At 34.5% G+C, this 18167-nt stretch overlaps 1 protein-coding gene across 8 annotated transcripts in view; it reads left to right on the top strand.

Moving 5' to 3' along the window:
• The window catches only part of WDFY3 (WD repeat and FYVE domain containing 3), a 248184-nt gene that overhangs the window by 138479 nt on the left and 91538 nt on the right, over nucleotides 1-18167 (top strand). For 7 of the 8 annotated variants that reach the window (XM_081056216.1, XM_081056218.1, XM_081056217.1 and 4 more), the window contains 9 exons: nucleotides 581-664; nucleotides 5141-5312; nucleotides 6135-6349; nucleotides 8212-8324; nucleotides 10592-10823; nucleotides 12030-12130; nucleotides 12272-12490; nucleotides 15533-15714; nucleotides 17280-17511. In XM_081056216.1, coding sequence (XP_080912342.1) covers nucleotides 581-664; nucleotides 5141-5312; nucleotides 6135-6349; nucleotides 8212-8324; nucleotides 10592-10823; nucleotides 12030-12130; nucleotides 12272-12490; nucleotides 15533-15714; nucleotides 17280-17511 — 1550 coding nt within the window. The remainder of the gene's footprint in view (nucleotides 1-580; nucleotides 665-5140; nucleotides 5313-6134; nucleotides 6350-8211; nucleotides 8325-10591; nucleotides 10824-12029; nucleotides 12131-12271; nucleotides 12491-15532; nucleotides 15715-17279; nucleotides 17512-18167) is intronic. The other variant, XM_081056213.1, reaches the window with a different exon arrangement.

The raw sequence follows: 18167 nt of genomic DNA, 5'->3' as shown, positions 1-18167 counted from the left end.
ACCAAGTTAACTACTGGATAGAGTTTCTCTTAGGTTTTATATCTTTTATTGTGAAATATCTACTGAGAAGTTTCTGGCCTCCAATAATATTTTTAGACTTCAATATTTAGATAAGAAATGTAAGTAATGTAAGAAAAAATTGTTTTCCGGTTTTTTTCCCATCTTGAAAATAAAAGTGCATATATATTATTATAGGAAACATGGGATAGTGTAGTGTTCATAGAATAATCTACTTAAAATGGAGGGTTTTTTTTTTTTTGGATTCAACCTCTTTTCCCTTGTTTTCTACTTGTCCTAGTTAGTACACCTCATTTTTAGTTTTCTTTGTCTAAAAACAGGGCTTACGGTACCCTGTTTAACAGTGTGTTAAGTGTTACGATTAATGGGTGAGCCTCGGCCGTAAGCATGCTTTTCTGTTTCCCTCAGTGCCCGTGTTGTAGTCTTGTTCCTTGTTCCTGCTGAGTATGGAGGACATTCCTTATTAGACTTGTACTGGTAATTCTTGTGAAACTAACCGGCTGCCAACCTGGTGTTCTCTGCTAACCTCTCTAAACCACCCTGTCTGTTTTGTTGTCTGTAGTCGTGCAGAACAGATCCCTCCTTGCCTGACAAGTGAGTCTTCTCTCCCCTCTCCTTGGGGTACACCAGCTTTGTCCAGGAAAAGGTACTGATCTTATAACAGAAGTCAATCTTTATTTGTATGGGGTTTTTTTCCTTCTGTGCTAAATTATATGTTAATGCAATGATGGTGTTTTATAACTTGAAATTTTTCTTTTGGGTTTTAAAATTGTCAACTTCCGAGTATATTGATGAGAGTAAAACGTGTTGATGCTATGATGAAGGACATGTAGAATTTTGTCATTCAACTCAATTATTTAGACGAAAATTTTTTGTTCAGAGCTGTCATATCTTTTATTAAAATTGATTGAGAAATGAGGACTTAGTGCCTCTTTAAGTAATTTTTCTACTTTTTCTTTAAATGTGCCTTGGATAAGTCTTTGGTTTGTACTGGTACTTTCAAATGAACATCACAGCACTGGCAAGGAAATGTGTCTTTTCTCAGCCAGGTTCAACCAGTTGAAATGTGATACTTTTATGGAGACTTGTCACAGCTAACCTTTGAAAAAGTGAAGGAAAAAATCGGTTCTGTGTAAATCTCTTCGTAAGCTGACCTAGTCTACCTCATATATAAATAAAACTTGTATACATATATATAAATAAATAAACTTTATATATAAATAAAGAATAGTAGTTGATTGACAAGAGTATAGTTAAGATCCATTTAAGATTCCATTTGCAACCTGTACTTAAAACGATCATAGTCCATGCAGTTGGCACCAAATACTCTTCCTTCCCCATTTTCAACATAACCAAGCACCCATCCTTAAGTCTTCTATTAATATGCTCCCATTCTGGCTTTTAAAAAATTAATCTTGCTGCCATGTTGTTTGATTTTATTTCTAGTGTTCAGATTTTGAAACTTGAATATAGTTACAGTTTTTATATGAAAAATATTTGTTATAGATTCTATACCTTAATATATTTCAATAGTAATATTCATTAGATATATAAACTTATATTTTACTTTTTCTCTTAAATTTATATTGGAGCTTAAAGATCATATTCTTCTAGTAAATCATGGCATAGTTCAGAATCGATTTAAACAAATTTAGTGTTGTTCAACATCTCTGTTTAAAACTGTTTTTTTTTAAAGAGCAGTTCTTAATTCAAGAGACCATAAAATTAATTTGAGTTGACCTAGTTTTTATTTATTTTTTCTGTTGCTATAATAAATGAGGCACACGTATTCTTTCTGTTTGAAGATTCATGTGTGCTTACTATTCCATAGAACTACTAGATCTTAGAAAAATAGTTTCAATTACTAGTTTTAGTTATTAACAAAAATCACAATTATGATTGTCATACAGAGTAAAGGCTTAAATAGTACAGTGTTTACAAACATTTAACCTTTTTAACTATTAATCAAAACCTACAAAATACTTTTAATAGAAATTCCAGATTAAAAGAACACATTTAAAAAAAAGAAATCTATCAAACTTGACCATTTATTTAAATGGTAATTTGACAGAGGGAAAACAGCATTTTATTTCATATTATAAAAGTTACTTAAGGCTTTAGATCAAAAACATTTCGTCATCATTTGCAACCCAGCTACCTGTAAGGATGCTACTATGTGTTTGACTTAAGGGGACACTGGAGCTCAATCAACATCCTAGTTGAATGAATCTTATCCGTGGGAAAACCAATCAGCTTTCAGGTTGGTGTTACCTTAAGGAAACTCCCAGTTCTGTTCATGCTGCTAATAGGACCAATGTTAACATTTTCCAGGGTGCCACTTTGCCCACACAGTTTGCTCACTGATAAGAATCATAAGCTAATAAGGAAGACTGTTTTTATTTCACAAATGCAAATATAGCAACTTTCGAATTTAGAATATCTCAAGAACATTTCAACAAATTACGTCAGCTCATGGGCATCTTTTCTTGTGGCACAACATGTTTTTGTTGGCAAAAGGAGAAACTAACATTATTACTGTTTATGGTTTGTGGAGTATTCAGGTGCTAAGGAAGTGCTGGGCTTGTGATTCTTGTCTGAAATGTAAAATCCAGGATCCAGGAGAGTCTTCTCTAATTATTTTAAGAATTGGGGGAAAAAGAACTGGGAAACTTCATATTTTGAAAACTAAAACTCTTTTTCATTATTATTCATTATTCAAAAGGAATAATGGAATAGGATTATACTAGTTGAACAATGTTTAATCAGAGCGGAAGTGAAAACAAAATACAAAATAATAACTGATTCTCCAGAATATATCTGCAATGGAGAAAAAGATAGCAAGTACCATGTAGTTGTCATTAAAACAGAATATCCATTACTCACTGCACATTTGATGATAATTAAGGCAAAACAAATTCAGAATTTAAATAAGTATATATTTCCAGAAGAGGTAGATAAGTCTTAAATATATGTAAGAATTTAAATTGCACTGTGATGTAGCAATTTCCATAAGTTTTAAAAGAAATTACAACAGAAATTAACTAAATTTTGAAATGTCATTTTACCGTCTTTGCACATGGTTAGGTCTTGCATAGGAATTGTCCATTTAATAAGCTTACCATGATTTCTGAATTTAAAAGGCGGTAATCCTTCTGGTGATACCTAAGCGATTTAGTAAGAATCAATGTTATATAATGCCTATTAAAACAGCACTGATTTTAGTTAATAATTACCATGTTTTAATTTTCTACAATATTTGTAATATATTTCTAGTTTGAGAAGAATGAATGTACTTCCTATATCAGAATATTGTTTCCTTTATACAAGATTAAAAAGCGCTTGCTACCATAATAATTACATATTATGAAAGGCATAAAAGACCCCTCCTGAGTATATTCATAACTTAAGTTCAAATCTGTATTAAATCAGAAATAATTTTGTAACTAAAATACACAATCTGAATTTAAGTTTTTTCTCCAATTTGGATTAATTTTTGTGTGTAATGGAAACAGTTTTTATGAATTTCTTAAGGGTTGGGAATTCCTAGTACACTATAGAGGTATTATGAATCGTTTTTTCTAGATGGGTCAAAATAGTTTAAAGACTAACGGGAACAACACAGAAGAAGATAACTCTTGGTAATAAACATTTAGAAATCTGTCTTAGTAAGTTTAGAAGTTAAATCTTTCTGAATAAAATCAGCAAAATAACAAGGAGTGCAAAACTGAGTGGGTGGAGGATATGCTGACTTGAAATAAACTAAGGATGCCATGTGCTTTTTTATAAGTGAAGCTGAATACTTTCCTAGAATCTCTGTTAAAAAAAAAAGAATGGTACTTTAAAAAAAAAAAAATGGCTGTGCCAATTCTTTGCTTCTAAATCACTGACTTAAAGCATCTGTTTCCCAAGCTGCTCCTGTGCCAGCACTGAAACTGCACTGCTCTCAGTGACAGAGCTCAGCGTTAGACAAATTATGCTGAAACTGATTCACTGGAACAAAGAGCTCCCATAGGCTGAAGCCATGCGCATCTGTTTCCTACTGCCAAGATACAAAATGTGCAAAACTCATGAATTGTAGAAGCATAGTATGAAGTAGAAAGTGGAAATCATTGATAACAAGAAATGTTGTATATTCAAGACATGGCTAGGTTATCTGGCTCCTAGAAGCTTGTTACATAACATATACCTTCTCTTAAGTTTTTAAAAATTGTGATGAATATTTTTCAGTGGTGGGGGGGATTATGTAAAAGAAGGTGAATATAGTTCCATGTAAGCTAAAGGAAAACTCCCTTGATGCTTAATATACTTACCGTCAGGTAGCTAAGGTTCTGAGCCAATCCTGACTCAGTTCACCCAGTTATAGAGAAGGCCACTGTCATCTTGTTAGTCCTTGATGGTGTCACTCATCGCTAAGGCAAGGTTAAAAACACATAGGTAATGTCAAAAGAAAACAGTGTCTTTGAGGGATTTAGTTTAACTTGCGCTCTTATCACATATCAGAACCATCACCTTTCCTAGAGCTATGATTTTATCTATTCACTATGATGTCACCTGTTCTTTATATCTTCTGGTATAGATGTCATTCTTTTAATTTTTTCTTTCAGTTTTATTGAGGTACAGTTGGCCTACAGCACTGTATACGTTTAAGGTGTATAGCATAATGACTTGACTTACTTATATTGTGAAATGATTACCAGAGTAAGTTTAGCTAACATCCAACATCTCATAGATGTTAGAAGGAAAAAAAAATGTTTCTTTCCTTGGGATGAGAACCTTTAGGATCTAGTCTCCTAGCAACTTCCAAATATACCATAGAGCAGTGTTAACTATAATCACTGTGTGCCATCCTTTAGTAAAACAATCCAAATAGTAAATGGTAAAGACATGTAAGAGACTAGAAGAATTGACAGTTAAATTGTCTATGTATATGACTCATTAAGAATTGATAATATGTTGCCTTTCTATATCCCAAACTTAAGGAGTTTTGTAACCTAAACTTGAGTTACAAGGCTTTTTGCTTATCAGTAGACATAGGTAACAGAAGATGAAGAAAATTAACAGCGAATGTGATTGGAATTAAATACCAAATTACCCTCTTTTTTTTTATTGTTTTTTTTTATAGGCATGCATATCATTCTGTTTCAACTCCCCCCATTTACCCTCCTAAAAATGACCTGAAACTACATGTGACAACTTCATCTCTCCAGAGTTCTGATGCCGTCATCATCCATCCTGGAGCTATGCTTGCGATGTTGGACCTCCTGGCCTCTGTTGGGTCAGTGACACAGCCAGAAGTAAGCATGGATATGTTAGTTCCTTCCCATCTTTAATGAGTGAAAGGGTGTGAGTATGACTGCATGAGCAAGGGAGTGGGGCCGAGAAAGATGGTAAGTGATATGAGACTGTTCCATATCACATACGAAAGTAGGTAAAGGGAAAAAACATATAGGGTTTTTCTGTATTAATTTTCATTCATTTATAAGTTAATTTTCATTAGTTTTCTTAGTGGTAGATATGAATGTTTAGAATATAATTTCATTTGTCACAAGTGCAGCCAAGACAGTTACTTCTTGTGCGAAAATAATTGTTTCTCCTTGTAAATCTTGCTTAGCAGTGGAAACTGTTAATAATAAGTAGTACAAAAGGAAAAATGACCGAAGATACCTCTTGGAGGTCATTTATCCATTTTGATTGTGTAGCACTCAAGAGTTTGGGTGAACTAGCGTTTAAGTGATATATTTTATTAAAATGTTATGTGGCTTCTAAGGCCTAAAGTGATATAACTGTAAAGAATAGGCCTTCCTTTGTACTGGTTATTTACCCACCATGAAAAAAACTTTACAGCAACTATTTCTATAAAAATAAAAATGCAATCATGTAGTATAAAAGGCTTAGAAGAGAATGGAGTCCAGCAGGGTATGCTAGCAAAATGAGTATAGGAAATGTCTGCCTTGCCCTGGAGTTGCTGTATCACTCTTAGCCAGCTACTTAAATCATCTGAATGTAGTTTGAAGCGTGTAGAGGTCTCATGTGAAAAGATGCGCTTCATGTGGAGAGAACGATCACCTGTCTTACTAAGAACACCCTGGTGGCATGGCTTTCTTTGTTAACTTTAGCATGCGTTGGACCTTCAACTTGCCGTGGCAAATATTTTGCAATCCCTGGTGCACACAGAAAGAAACCAGCAAGTCATGTGTGAAGCTGGTCTTCACGCACGACTGCTGCAGCGGTGCAGTGCTGCGCTGGCTGACGAGGATCACGCACTGCACCCGCCTCTCCAGCGGATGTTTGAACGATTAGCCTCTCAGGCCCTGGAGCCCATGGTGCTGAGGTCAGTAGTTCTCATTTTCACGTTCGAATAAGCTGCGTTTAGGAATGGTAGTTCCTGGAGTATTTTTATATGCAAGAGTTCTTACTTTCATAGACATGTGTTCAGGTATCTGGGCAAAACCAAACACAACAAAAATGGGCAAAATGCTCAAAATATAGCACTTAGATAAATCTACTTGTTAGTAAACAGGATGTTTCTGTCCGGGCTTATTTCTTCTGCTGGAATCCAACACCCTCTCACTTTCCTATAAGTCATGTTATATTGATGATTTGCATTTATTTTATATTTAAGAAATTTTTATATATGAGAAGTCTTTTAAGAAATACTTTTAACTTTTTTATTTAAAAATAATTATGGATGCACAGGAATTTGTAAAGATAGATCAGAGAAGTTCTGTGTCCCCTTCATCCAGTTTTTTCCACTGGTCACATCTTATGTAACCATAGTACAGTATCAAAACCAAGAAGCCGGCTTTGGTACGATGTATCCATATGTACTGTAGTTCCCTGTTATTTATCACACACGTACATTTATGTAACCACCACACAGTCAAGGTGTCACAAAGATCTCCTTGTACCACTTCATTGTCACGTCCTGTCCCCTAACCCTCACGAGCCACTAATCTGTTCTCCATTTTTGTCACTTTTGAGAATGTTAAATAAATGAAATCATACAGTATGTCACCTTTTGAGATTGGCTTTTTTCACTTATAATGCCTTTAAGATGCACCTAAAGTGTTACATATCCATAGTTTGTTTCTTTTTATTGCCAGAATATTCCATAGTATGGATATGCCTTCCACAATTTAACATTCAAGAATATATATATATATATATATATATATATATGTTAAATAACCTTTTAATGGAAGAGAAAACAGTGCTGTACTGTATATTTTAGGGATGAAACAACATTTAAAAAAATATTTTTCTTAAAATTACCTAGCTCAACAGGTTATATAAATCATCTTGTCCTTCCTTACAAAAATATATATCTTGTCACTTTAATAATATAAACAGCTCTCTTTATAAGATCATTTTTTTTCTGCTGGTACAGTACAGCTTTTTCATAAAAGTTTTACGAACTTTCTTAAAAATCGTTGGACTTCATTTGTAATTTATATTTTTTAACTTACTCCAAATCAACGATGGATTAAGAAAAACCCAGGCAGTAAACATTTGTTAAACAGTGTTGTAGCAGGCATTGTGCTAGGCCTTGATAATGCCAGGGTAAATGAGACAGTTCTTAGTCACTTGGTCCATCATCTTATGGATATGTTTGGAAACCTAAACTATTGAAAATAGCATGGGGATTCCCCCCTGATCCTTTTTGGTAATCTGCTACTTTAAAAGGAGAGAGAGAGAGAGAGAGAGAGAGAGAGAGAGAGAGAGACTGTCTCACACCCAATACTCGTACATATTTTACTAAATAACTACTGCCTGGCTAGGTAAACAGAGTAAGCAATGGGAATCAACCATTTGGACATATTCAGGTTTTATAATTAATGAATTCTTAGAAAACAAAGTCACATAATGGTACAGGTACCTGCTGCTGATAAACCATAGGTTATAAAACTAATTGTATATTGCACTCTACATGGGAAACTAGCAAAGGGTACGTCACATGCCAGAAAAACATGCTCCTTGGATTTCATTTACTAGCCTTTCACAATATTCTGTGCAGTTTTCGGTGCTTGGTGATTAAAATGTAAAATTAACATTGTATATTGTTTTAATATAACTGGGTTGCTTTTGTATTTTAACTAGTGTGTTATAATTCATTACATCCCTTTTTTATTGTTTGGTTTATAATTTATGAAATGTTTTCAATCAAGGAATAGTTTTGCTTTGTTGTTTCTTTAGGGAGTTTTTGCGTTTGGCAAGTCCATTAAATTGTGGTGCCTGGGACAAAAAACTGCTGAAACAATACAGGGTCCACAAACCAAGTTCACTGAGTTATGAGCCAGAGATGAGAAGTAAGTTAACCTTTGAAGTTCTCTTTTTTTGGTTGATTTTACAAATAAAAATCATGTGGGGAATGAATATTATTTCAAGAAGTTTGACTATGAAAGAAAGGAAAGAGAAGAGTTTGTTGTTGTTTGTTATTTAAACTGAGAAATACAGGAGCTCATTGATTGACTAATGGGGAAGGAATCACTGATATAGTAAGTGAGATCTAGAGGAGATGAGGATTACATGCAGAATAACCCTTGGCTTGGAAGGGACAATACGTCTTTACTTTGCCTTTCTTAAATAGCCTTTGCTGCTGGGCTAAAGAGTAGTTGATTGGATTATTAACAGACTGTGAGTTTGCAGGATAGCTACTGCAGCGGGCAGGGAGAACAGGAAATTAAAACTACTGATAAAAATAGTTGAAGAGGTACAACAAGGTGTATGAGCTGGAAAGGGAAAGAAGTGGAGCTAGGCAGCTAGTGATAGGCTTGGAGGAAAAGGACAGAATACTGGAGTGGAGAATAATGGCTCAGCCAAAAAGCAAATGTAGTGAGAGAAAAGGAATGAGAGAACTGGAGGAATGGGGCAGGATAATGGCAACCACAATTGGAGCAATGAAACAAGCAAAGTAAAGAACCGTGCCCACATTGTGGAGTGAAGCAGAGGTGAAGCTGACTGGAGGAAAGGTGATCACAAAACTAGAAGCGTGATGTTCAGTGGGTCATCCATGTGGACCTTGACATGCCCCAGTGCGCTGCAAAAATGAGTACACAGAAGACTGAGAGTGAAATGCCAGCGACAATAGATAGCAGTCTCCTAGACGGAGGTGTGATAGTTTTGCTGATGAGGAGCCTCTCAGGAGAAGGGTTTGCTTTAGCCTGAAAGACTGCGGATGGTGGAGGGATACCAGAATGCCGTCTCTGGCATGGACCACAGAGAAGCAACAGATTCCATCCACTCAGAGCTTTCCAGGGGCTTTCTCAGTAGAGACCTCAGTTGCACTAGATTTCCTGCCAGTGTTAATTCTGTGGTTTTGTTGGTTTTTTTAAACTTTACAGTTCATTTTGTACCATTGTTAGCCATAGTGATAAGGCATTTGTTTTGATGGATTAAAGTGACCATTACTAGTGAAGCAGGAAAGAATGCAATTTAGAAAAGTGGAATGGCTGCTTTGAAAGGACATAGTGATCAATTAGTTCAACCCCTTGTTTTTCAGGTGAGAATCAGAGAGTAAACAACCTTCAACCATTATTTCAATTTGAATTTTTTCCCCCTGCAAATTATTATCAGTGATTAGTAAATACTGTTTTGGAAACTTTAAGATCTTTTGAATTCCAACAGTTTTATTGGAAAACAAAGTATTGCAGTTTTTCATATCAATTAATATGCATCCCTTAGATAAATATATATATATATATATTTGTTGTTGTACTTTGCACAGTCCTTTAGAAGTGAGTTGTGATTTCCTTTGCATAGAGTAGAAACAAGAATGATTCTTTTCTCTCAGAGAATATTGAAATATTTTTGTGGTTGCCTGAATGCTTAGCACATTTAAGAGGGAAACAGTTACATTCATGTAGTTTATCTTGAGAGGGAGTATTTTCTCTATTACATTTATAATGCATTCCTGAAAAATAGAACAGTTTGTTTAAAATTTGTCTTTTCATTCTTGAAATTGTTACCATTTACATCCACATAGGAGTTTTTTAATTGAAGTGTTTTTGTGATCATGTATTTAGTTTTAATAGTTGTAAGGGAAGAATTACAAATGGGGAGAAAATGGAAGAAGTAAGTTTCTTCTATTTATTTCTGATTATTTTCATAAGAAAAATGACCTGTTTCTTTCCATTATAATTCTTCTAGAATATTTTGCTTTCTTTTCTTAAAAAGAAATAATAATTCTGTGAAATATAATCTGCTTTTTATAAATGTCACTAGCTTTAATTTATAATTAAATCACATCGTAAGAGTGGCTTGGATTGTGGTTATTGGTGATTTTTATTCTTATTTGTAGTCTGTAGTTTGCAACATTTCTACAATGTGTTTATTATTTTAGTAATAAAAGGAAACACATGCTATTTAAGTTTAAAAATTAGACTTACATGTTAGAGACCAATTGTTTTGTCTCTAATACATAAAGTACATTAAAACTGGATAACCGCTTGGTATTTTAAAAATAAAATTATTGTACATTGAAACAGAACAGTGGTATTTAAAAATCAGCCTTGTGAAGTCATTATTTTAGAAACCTACCTGATATTTTTCCCAAGAAATTTTCTTTGACTTACAGGTAGTATGATTACATCTATGGAAGGTCTGGGTTCTGATAATGTTTTCAGCTTTCATGAAGATAACCATTACCGGATAAGCAAGAGCCTGGTAAAATCTGCTGAAGGAAGTACTGTACCCTTGACCAGGGTGAAGTGCCTGGTCTCCATGACCACCCCACATGACATCAGACTTCATGGGTCATCAGTTACTCCAGCTTTTGTTGAATTTGATACATCCCTTGAAGGATTTGGGTAAGGAATTTACAAGGTAGCCAACTCTTACTGTAGTATTTTATGCCTCATACTTGCCTTTAACAAATAAATCTTTGGTTTTAAAACTACTTGACTAAAATATACTGTATACTATGTATTTTCAAATTACTGAGTTCTTTGAGCATGGTATTTTAATATTTTTATATTTAATTATTTTTAATTATTCTAAATAAGTTGATATGGTATTAGTGTCATCAACCAAAAACCCATGGTCCAAATCTATTTTGTACATTTTATTGTTTTGTAAACAGTTTCATCTTAACAAAGCCATACTTATTTATATATGTATTATCTGGGGCTGCTTTCATGATAGCGTGGCAGCGTTGAGTGGTCATGGAAGACTATCTGGTCTGCAGACTAAAATATTTATGGTCTGGCCCTCTCCAGAAAATGTTTCCCGACCTCTGATTTAGTACAATAAATTTATAGATAACATGCAAATTAAAATCGGCCTAAAAGCTCTTTGGGTTTTATCGTCATCCTTTCTCCTAAATCACCTAGCTTAGTATCTTATACATTATAAATGTTCAGTGACTATCACATCAAATGAGTAAATACTTGCAAGTTGCAGAAAAGGCTGTAATCGCAGAAGCAACAATAAAGACTATATAGAGAAATGCAGGAGAGTTTATAAAGTCCATCAACCTCTTAATGGACACAAATGCTAGTAGGATAGATCTATATTGGTGCCAGTTGCTTGTGGGATTCCTATACATTGATCTAAAACTATAAATTATATTTCAAGAAGTTTTTTATGGGTTATTATCGAACAATAGATTAAAACATATTTGGGAATAGGCAGAACTAATGAGAACAGTGGTAACAGAGGAGAAGGACTCACTGGACAGGGGTCCAAGGGAATTTTTCTGTGCTGATGAAAGAGTTCAAGTGTCTTGAACAGGGTTGTACACTGGTATATTTACCACATACAATGTATACTTTGATTTTTGTTTTTAATTTAAATTTAAAATGATGCTACTGGAGATTTTTAAAGTGTACCTTTCAACACTCACATAATTAAAAGAAGGGAAAGACTTTGTTAGGTATCCAGACTTCCTCTATCATCTGTTATCTCGAGTTACACTTATTATAAATAATGGCAGTTTATTTCACTGTGGTAAGTGTATAGTGATAACATCAGAAAACAATTGGTCTCTAATATGTACATTGTCTTTTCTTCAATAGTTGCCTGTTCCTACCCAGTTTGGCCCCTCATAACGCCCCTACAAATAATTCCGTCACAACAGGTCTTATTGATGGGGCTGTGGTCAGCGGCATTGGTTCCGGTAAATACACTTTGTTTATGAGATTCTTTTTTTTCAATAGATTATATTGTATTTAGAGTTTACTGCTTTTTAGGTTTTATTTTTTTAAGTAAATATGAGTCGACAAACTCTTTCATTGTTATTTTCCTGTTTTTACTGTAGGTGAAAGATTCTTTCCTCCTCCATCTGGCTTAAGCTACTCTAGCTGGTTTTGTATTGAGCACTTTAGTGCTGCTCCAGGTAACCACCCTGTCAGACTTCTGACTGTGGTACGCCGAGCAAATTCTTCTGAGCAGCATTACGTGTGCCTTGCCGTAGTTCTGTCAGCAAAAGACCGATCTCTGATTGTTTCCACCAAAGAGGAGCTACTCCAAAACTATGGTCAGTATCTGTCTTTTTCTTTTTGCTACTTGTGATCATTAAAAGTATTAAAGTTCACTTTAACATTCATTTTTTAAGGTCTATCTGGTAATCCTTTTACGATTTAAATTATTATGGAACAGGTCACATGAAATCTTGAATACTGTTTATCAGTGAATTTTAAGATGCTTTTAAGAGACTTAGAAAACAGTGGAGAGATGCCTAAAATAAGGATTCATCTCAGCTTGCCAAGAACTCACAGCTTTTGCTAGGAAAGCAGGTTGCTTGTTTGATATATTTTAGTAAGAATCTTCATTGGCTGTGAATGCTGCTTAACTAATGCATATTTATTGAGAACCTGCCTACCATATGTGCCTCTGTGCTAGACACAATAACATTTACTTAATCCATCGCTTATCTTCAAGACTGAATACATACTATTTAATAATCCTAATCCCATGCAATGTGCCATAGCGTAACGTTGCTATACAATAGAACTTCAAACTCAAGGCATTCATGAAGATCTTTCTAAGTGATGTAAATGACATAAAATATAAATCTCAGTTTACTGAATTTTCTTTGCTATGAATATAAGCATTTGTATATAAACATACCTCTTTTTATCACCTTCTAATTTTGTCTTTTAAGTAACTAAAATAATACCACATATTGCTTCACTTGTGGTTGGTATTCAAATATTAATTGAATATGAGTGGTAGCTTCTCAGTTAGATTGTAAGGCTTCTTGTTTTATTTATCAGTCTTCATCACGACTAGTACAGAGTTAGGCATCAACACAGTAACTGCTTTAAAATTCTGTATAGGACACTCCATTTGCCCCTTTTGTGGCATTTGACCAGGTTGATATTTTCCTTCTAACTAAAACTGTCTCTGGTCTTGTAATTTGGGATACTTGTTCTTTTCACTATTTCTCTGATCTCTCTTTTACAGTTTTCTTCGACAGGTTTCTTTTTTATTTTTCCTTTAAAATCAGTATTATCCAAGGTTTCATCTTAGTCTGTGTATTCAACCTGCTGTTCACGAGAAAAAAAATTATCAGTTTCTGTTAGTTTTAGGTCTTTTTATCCCAGAGACTCTGACAGCAAAATGTTTTTATTTGTCTGTGTCCCAAGTTTTTTCCTTATATTTTGAACTGTATATTAGACATTTTCATATGAATAGTTTTCCTGTAAACAACTCAGACTGTAATGTTTCTTCTTTATAAAACCTGCAACTCCTCCTGTTTTGGGAAATGACACCCCCACTACCAGTTAGCCCAGCAGCTTAAAACCTCAAGTTTACCTCAAAAATCCTACCTCTCCCACTGAGTCTTACTGTATTATGCCTCCTTAATGTTTCTTGAATTTTCCCTTCCTTCCTATGCCCACTACCATAGCCGTTGTTTAAGATTCTTTAAATTTATCTGGACTTCATAGATTTTAATTCTTTATTTTTGTTTTTGTCTGCCTACCCTACTAGAACTGTAAGTTTCTACATACCATGTTATTTTCTTGGTAATCTAGGCAGCCCTGCTACCTAAAACAGACCCACAAATGTTATTTAAAAGTTTAAATCAATGAACGAGAAGAAAGAAATATAAAGGAAAAGAAATGTGAATGGTTTGAAAGGGAAACAATGAGAAAAGTAAATGATAATGAACAATTTGGAAAGAGGGTAGAATTTAATGGAAAAAATTAAGGAGTGATATTTCAGTAAACTAGGAAAATGTTTTTTAACTCTATAGCGTTTTCTCTAAATGCAATTTGCAAGACTACTATAGTCCATATATAACTGGAAATTATAATAACATATACATTAGTCATATATATGGTGTTAGTCTTAACTCATCAATAGATGTATATTCTGAATCGCCATTTTAAAATATAATCTTGGCATCTCAGTGTATGCAGATGTTTTAAGATTCAAAAAATAGAAGCTTAAATTTTCTTTGGAATTCTTTCTGCATATAATTTAAACCTTTAACTTTCAATATATGTTATTTGTATGTGCTTGTACTGAAAAATGGTGGGTCTGCTTTAAGTTGCTTGGTTATAGATTAGCTCTTTTTAAAAAAAAATGTTTTGGGAGTGGCCGGTTAGCTCAGTTCATTAAGAGTGTCGTGCTCTTACCAACAAGGTTGCTGGTTCAATCCCCACATGGGCCACTGTGAGTTGTGCCCTCCACAACTAGATTGAAACAACTACTTCACTAGCAGCTGATGAGTCCTAGAAAAACACACTTAATAAATAAAAGTTTTTTAAAAAAAATTGGGGCGGACAGGGAAATGAGTTTTTAACATCTGGATTTCCAGTGCTGTCTTGCTGCTTCTTGAATAGTTAGAAAAGGTAAATTAATTTTAATTAGCTTAACATTAAGATTGAATTAGTATTACCTGTTATTTGCTACCATGATCTGGCAATATACTGGGTAGCAAAGAGGAGGCAGATTGGAGTCAGGAAGGGATTCCAGAATGTTAGCAAATCATCAAAGTTGTCTGATGAAGCAGAACTCTTGGATCAACAAATACCGCACACTCCATAAGTCACCTCCTTCCTACCAGCTAGTGTCAGGCAAGGGTCAGGGCAGTACAACCACCACCTAAGGACAGATCATTGCCCCTTGTGTCATTGAGCAGAGCATATAACAAGAATAAAATTTACATTTTCTTGCTTCTTTATCTAACTTTTTCTAACTTCTTTTGATTGCTGTAATCAGAGGCATGTCAAACTGATGTTTAAAAAGACCTTTTATAACAGATCATGACAGGTAATAATCAACTAGTCTTTTTTTGTTGTCTATCATGATTTTCTTGTCTATTTAATTTTATTTATTTTTTATTTCATTAGGTATTATAACTTTATTTGGTTATAACTACGTGTATCTTGAAGAGAGAAAAGAAAAAACATATCCCAGGTTTTACCTCTTACTACAGATGAAGTTATTGAATGAACAGGATATTTTCACTTACAACATCATATTATTTTAACATAAAGTCAGGATCTAGATAGGAATAATTGTTAGAATGAGGATGGTGTTGAGTTTTTCTTTCCCCTTTTTATTTTAGTTGATGATTTTAGTGAAGAATCCTCTTTCTATGAAATTCTCCCGTGCTGTGCTCGTTTTCGATGTGGAGAACTGATAGTTGAGGGTCAGTGGCATCATCTGGTGCTGGTGATGAGCAAAGGCATGCTGAAGAACAGTGCTGCAGCCCTCTATATTGACGGACAGCTTGTTAGCACTGTGAAGGTAAGCTCACCTGTGTGGGGGGGATGTGTGTGTGTGTGTGTGTGCGCACACACAGGGTTATTTTTTTTTAATTGCTATTATTTTATGCAGTCCAGTGGATTCTGTGTTTCTTTACAGCTGGCATTCTTTTTGTTCGTCTTTGTTGTCATGACCCAGATTAGTCCCTGATAGTAACAGTCACTGTTCCCTTATTTTTCAAGTGATGAGTGTACAAATACTCTAGATAGCTATACTACAGTAGTGAGAAGAGAGGCAAGGGAATTGAAGTAACTAGTAAAGAATCAGTAATTTCTTTTTTCAGTAAAGATAAATGCTGCTAGTTACTTTCTTCAGAACTCAACTAGCAAACTCTTAAAAGTCTTCAACTTCTAAAAGATAGTATTCATTTTTATGGGGATATTACTTGAAAGAAACAACAAAGGCAAGGTTTGTCCTTCTTTGTGAATTAACGTTTGAAAAGCACTGAAATCTGTAGCTCCCTTGAATACATTTCCTTCCTTAGGGATAATTTATTGTGATGTTGTGTTTCAATATGATATACCCTAAAAGGCACTCTGTGGGAATTGTCATTTATTTCCTTTGTATATATGATTGCATTTGAAATGGGTTTGTAGATTCTCTAGTGCATTGCTCCTTCATTTTCTTTAGTATTATCAAAAATAAAAATGTCCTCAGTTTCTAGAATTGACAGGTAGATTTATTATTGAAACATTTCATCGTCATCGTCATCATCATCATCGTCACTCCCTGTGAGAAGTCAGAGTCCTGTGAAACCAACATTAGGTCCTGTGTTAGTCGTCACACTCATCATTGTTAATGTCAGCAGGAACTGTTCTTTAATAGATGGAATAATAGACGTGATCTGAAACTAGGACGGCGTTAGGGTAAAATAGTCCGTGCAGATATCCCTCATCCCATCAAGTGGTGAAAGCTGCCTAGACAGCAAGAAGCAACATGATTTCATTATCTTGTATACTCTAATTATCCATTGTAAATGAATTGAGTGATGATTTAAGGTAATTGTCAGTAGTGTAATTTCAAATCTGAGAATGTATATTACATTGAGATTAAAATATGTGTGAATAAATTATAATAGACTATCCATTTTTCTAAATTTTTTTCTAGCATTTTACTCATTATAAAACACTTCATGAATAATTTTACTTAGCAGACTCACATGGAAGGCAACATAGCCAATTTCAAGATTACTTGAATTCCATAGTTGGAAAGCTCTGGTTTTGTATCAACCTTAAAATTTCATACACACGTTATTAATTTGATATGCAAATCAACCAGATAGTAACAATATCCCTATATGTGATTATTACCCTTTCTAGCATGAGATAGTTTATCTGTATTAGAGAGTTGGATAACAGATTTCCAACTTCCACATCAGGTTCTAGAATCTTGGCCTGCCCTCATGTTTCTGACCCAATTGCTTTTGTACATTTATAAGATTGTATGACCTTTGGATAATAAAAGTATACTCAAAAAGTGGTTGTCTTCCTGAGGAATTTTTTGTTTTCCTGTCCTATCTCACACACTTGGTTTCATTTTCTTTGTAGCTTCATTATGTTCACAGTACGCCTGGAGGTTCGGGTTCTGCAAACCCACCAGTGGTTAGCACAGTCTATGCCTACGTGGGTACCCCACCTGCCCAGCGCCAACTCGCCTCACTAGTTTGGCGCCTGGGACCCGCGCATTTTTTGGAAGAAGTGTTACCTCCTTCAAGTGTTACTACCATTTATGAACTAGGACCAAATTATGTTGGAAGCTTTCAGGCTGTATGCATGCCATGTGAGTAACTCCTTCTTTCTTCTTAAAGTTGTATAAAATTTAACTTCTGCGTGTAGATGCAGAAGAGTAAGTACATGTGTGTATGTAAGCTTATGCTTTATAATTATCTGAAAAAGGGGTCTTCTCTGCTTTTCTTCAACATGATACCACCCACTCCTATTCAAAATGTTCTCCACTGATCATACTGTGCTTTTCTGATTTTTGTCTTTATCCCTGATCACTAATTTTCCAGTTTCTCTTGTTGGCTCCAAGATGTAGACATATACTCTCTTAAGAGTCTAACCTCAAGCTTCTTCTCTTTCTAGTTTCTACTATTATAGAAGAAATTTCTCCTATTATACAAAGCAGCTTAAAGTGTGTTCACTCTGGTTAAAGGAAGGGAGGATGGGCCCAGAAGCACACACATACATATATTCTTCAAGTTAGAGCAGTTAACATCAGTTTCCTCATCTTTTTACCCTTACAGTCCGCTTCTTGTTGTCCTTTCTACCAAAAGGAATTTAGAATCAAAGGAACTGAAGTTAAGCTACAGTTCCTTCATAGTACTCTTTCCGAATAATGTCTTCCATTCCTTTGTTCTCATTCTACCAAAGTTTTCAGAAGAGTTAGGACAGTATATTGCAAATGCTAGTGATCCTGTGGCTAAGTAATTTGTC

This window comes from Rhinolophus hipposideros (genome assembly GCF_964194185.1).
Source record: "Rhinolophus hipposideros genome assembly, chromosome: 1".
Lineage (NCBI taxonomy): Eukaryota > Metazoa > Chordata > Mammalia > Chiroptera > Rhinolophidae > Rhinolophus > Rhinolophus hipposideros.
Note: the sequence above shows the minus strand (reverse complement) of the source record. Positions and strands in the feature narration are given on the sequence as shown.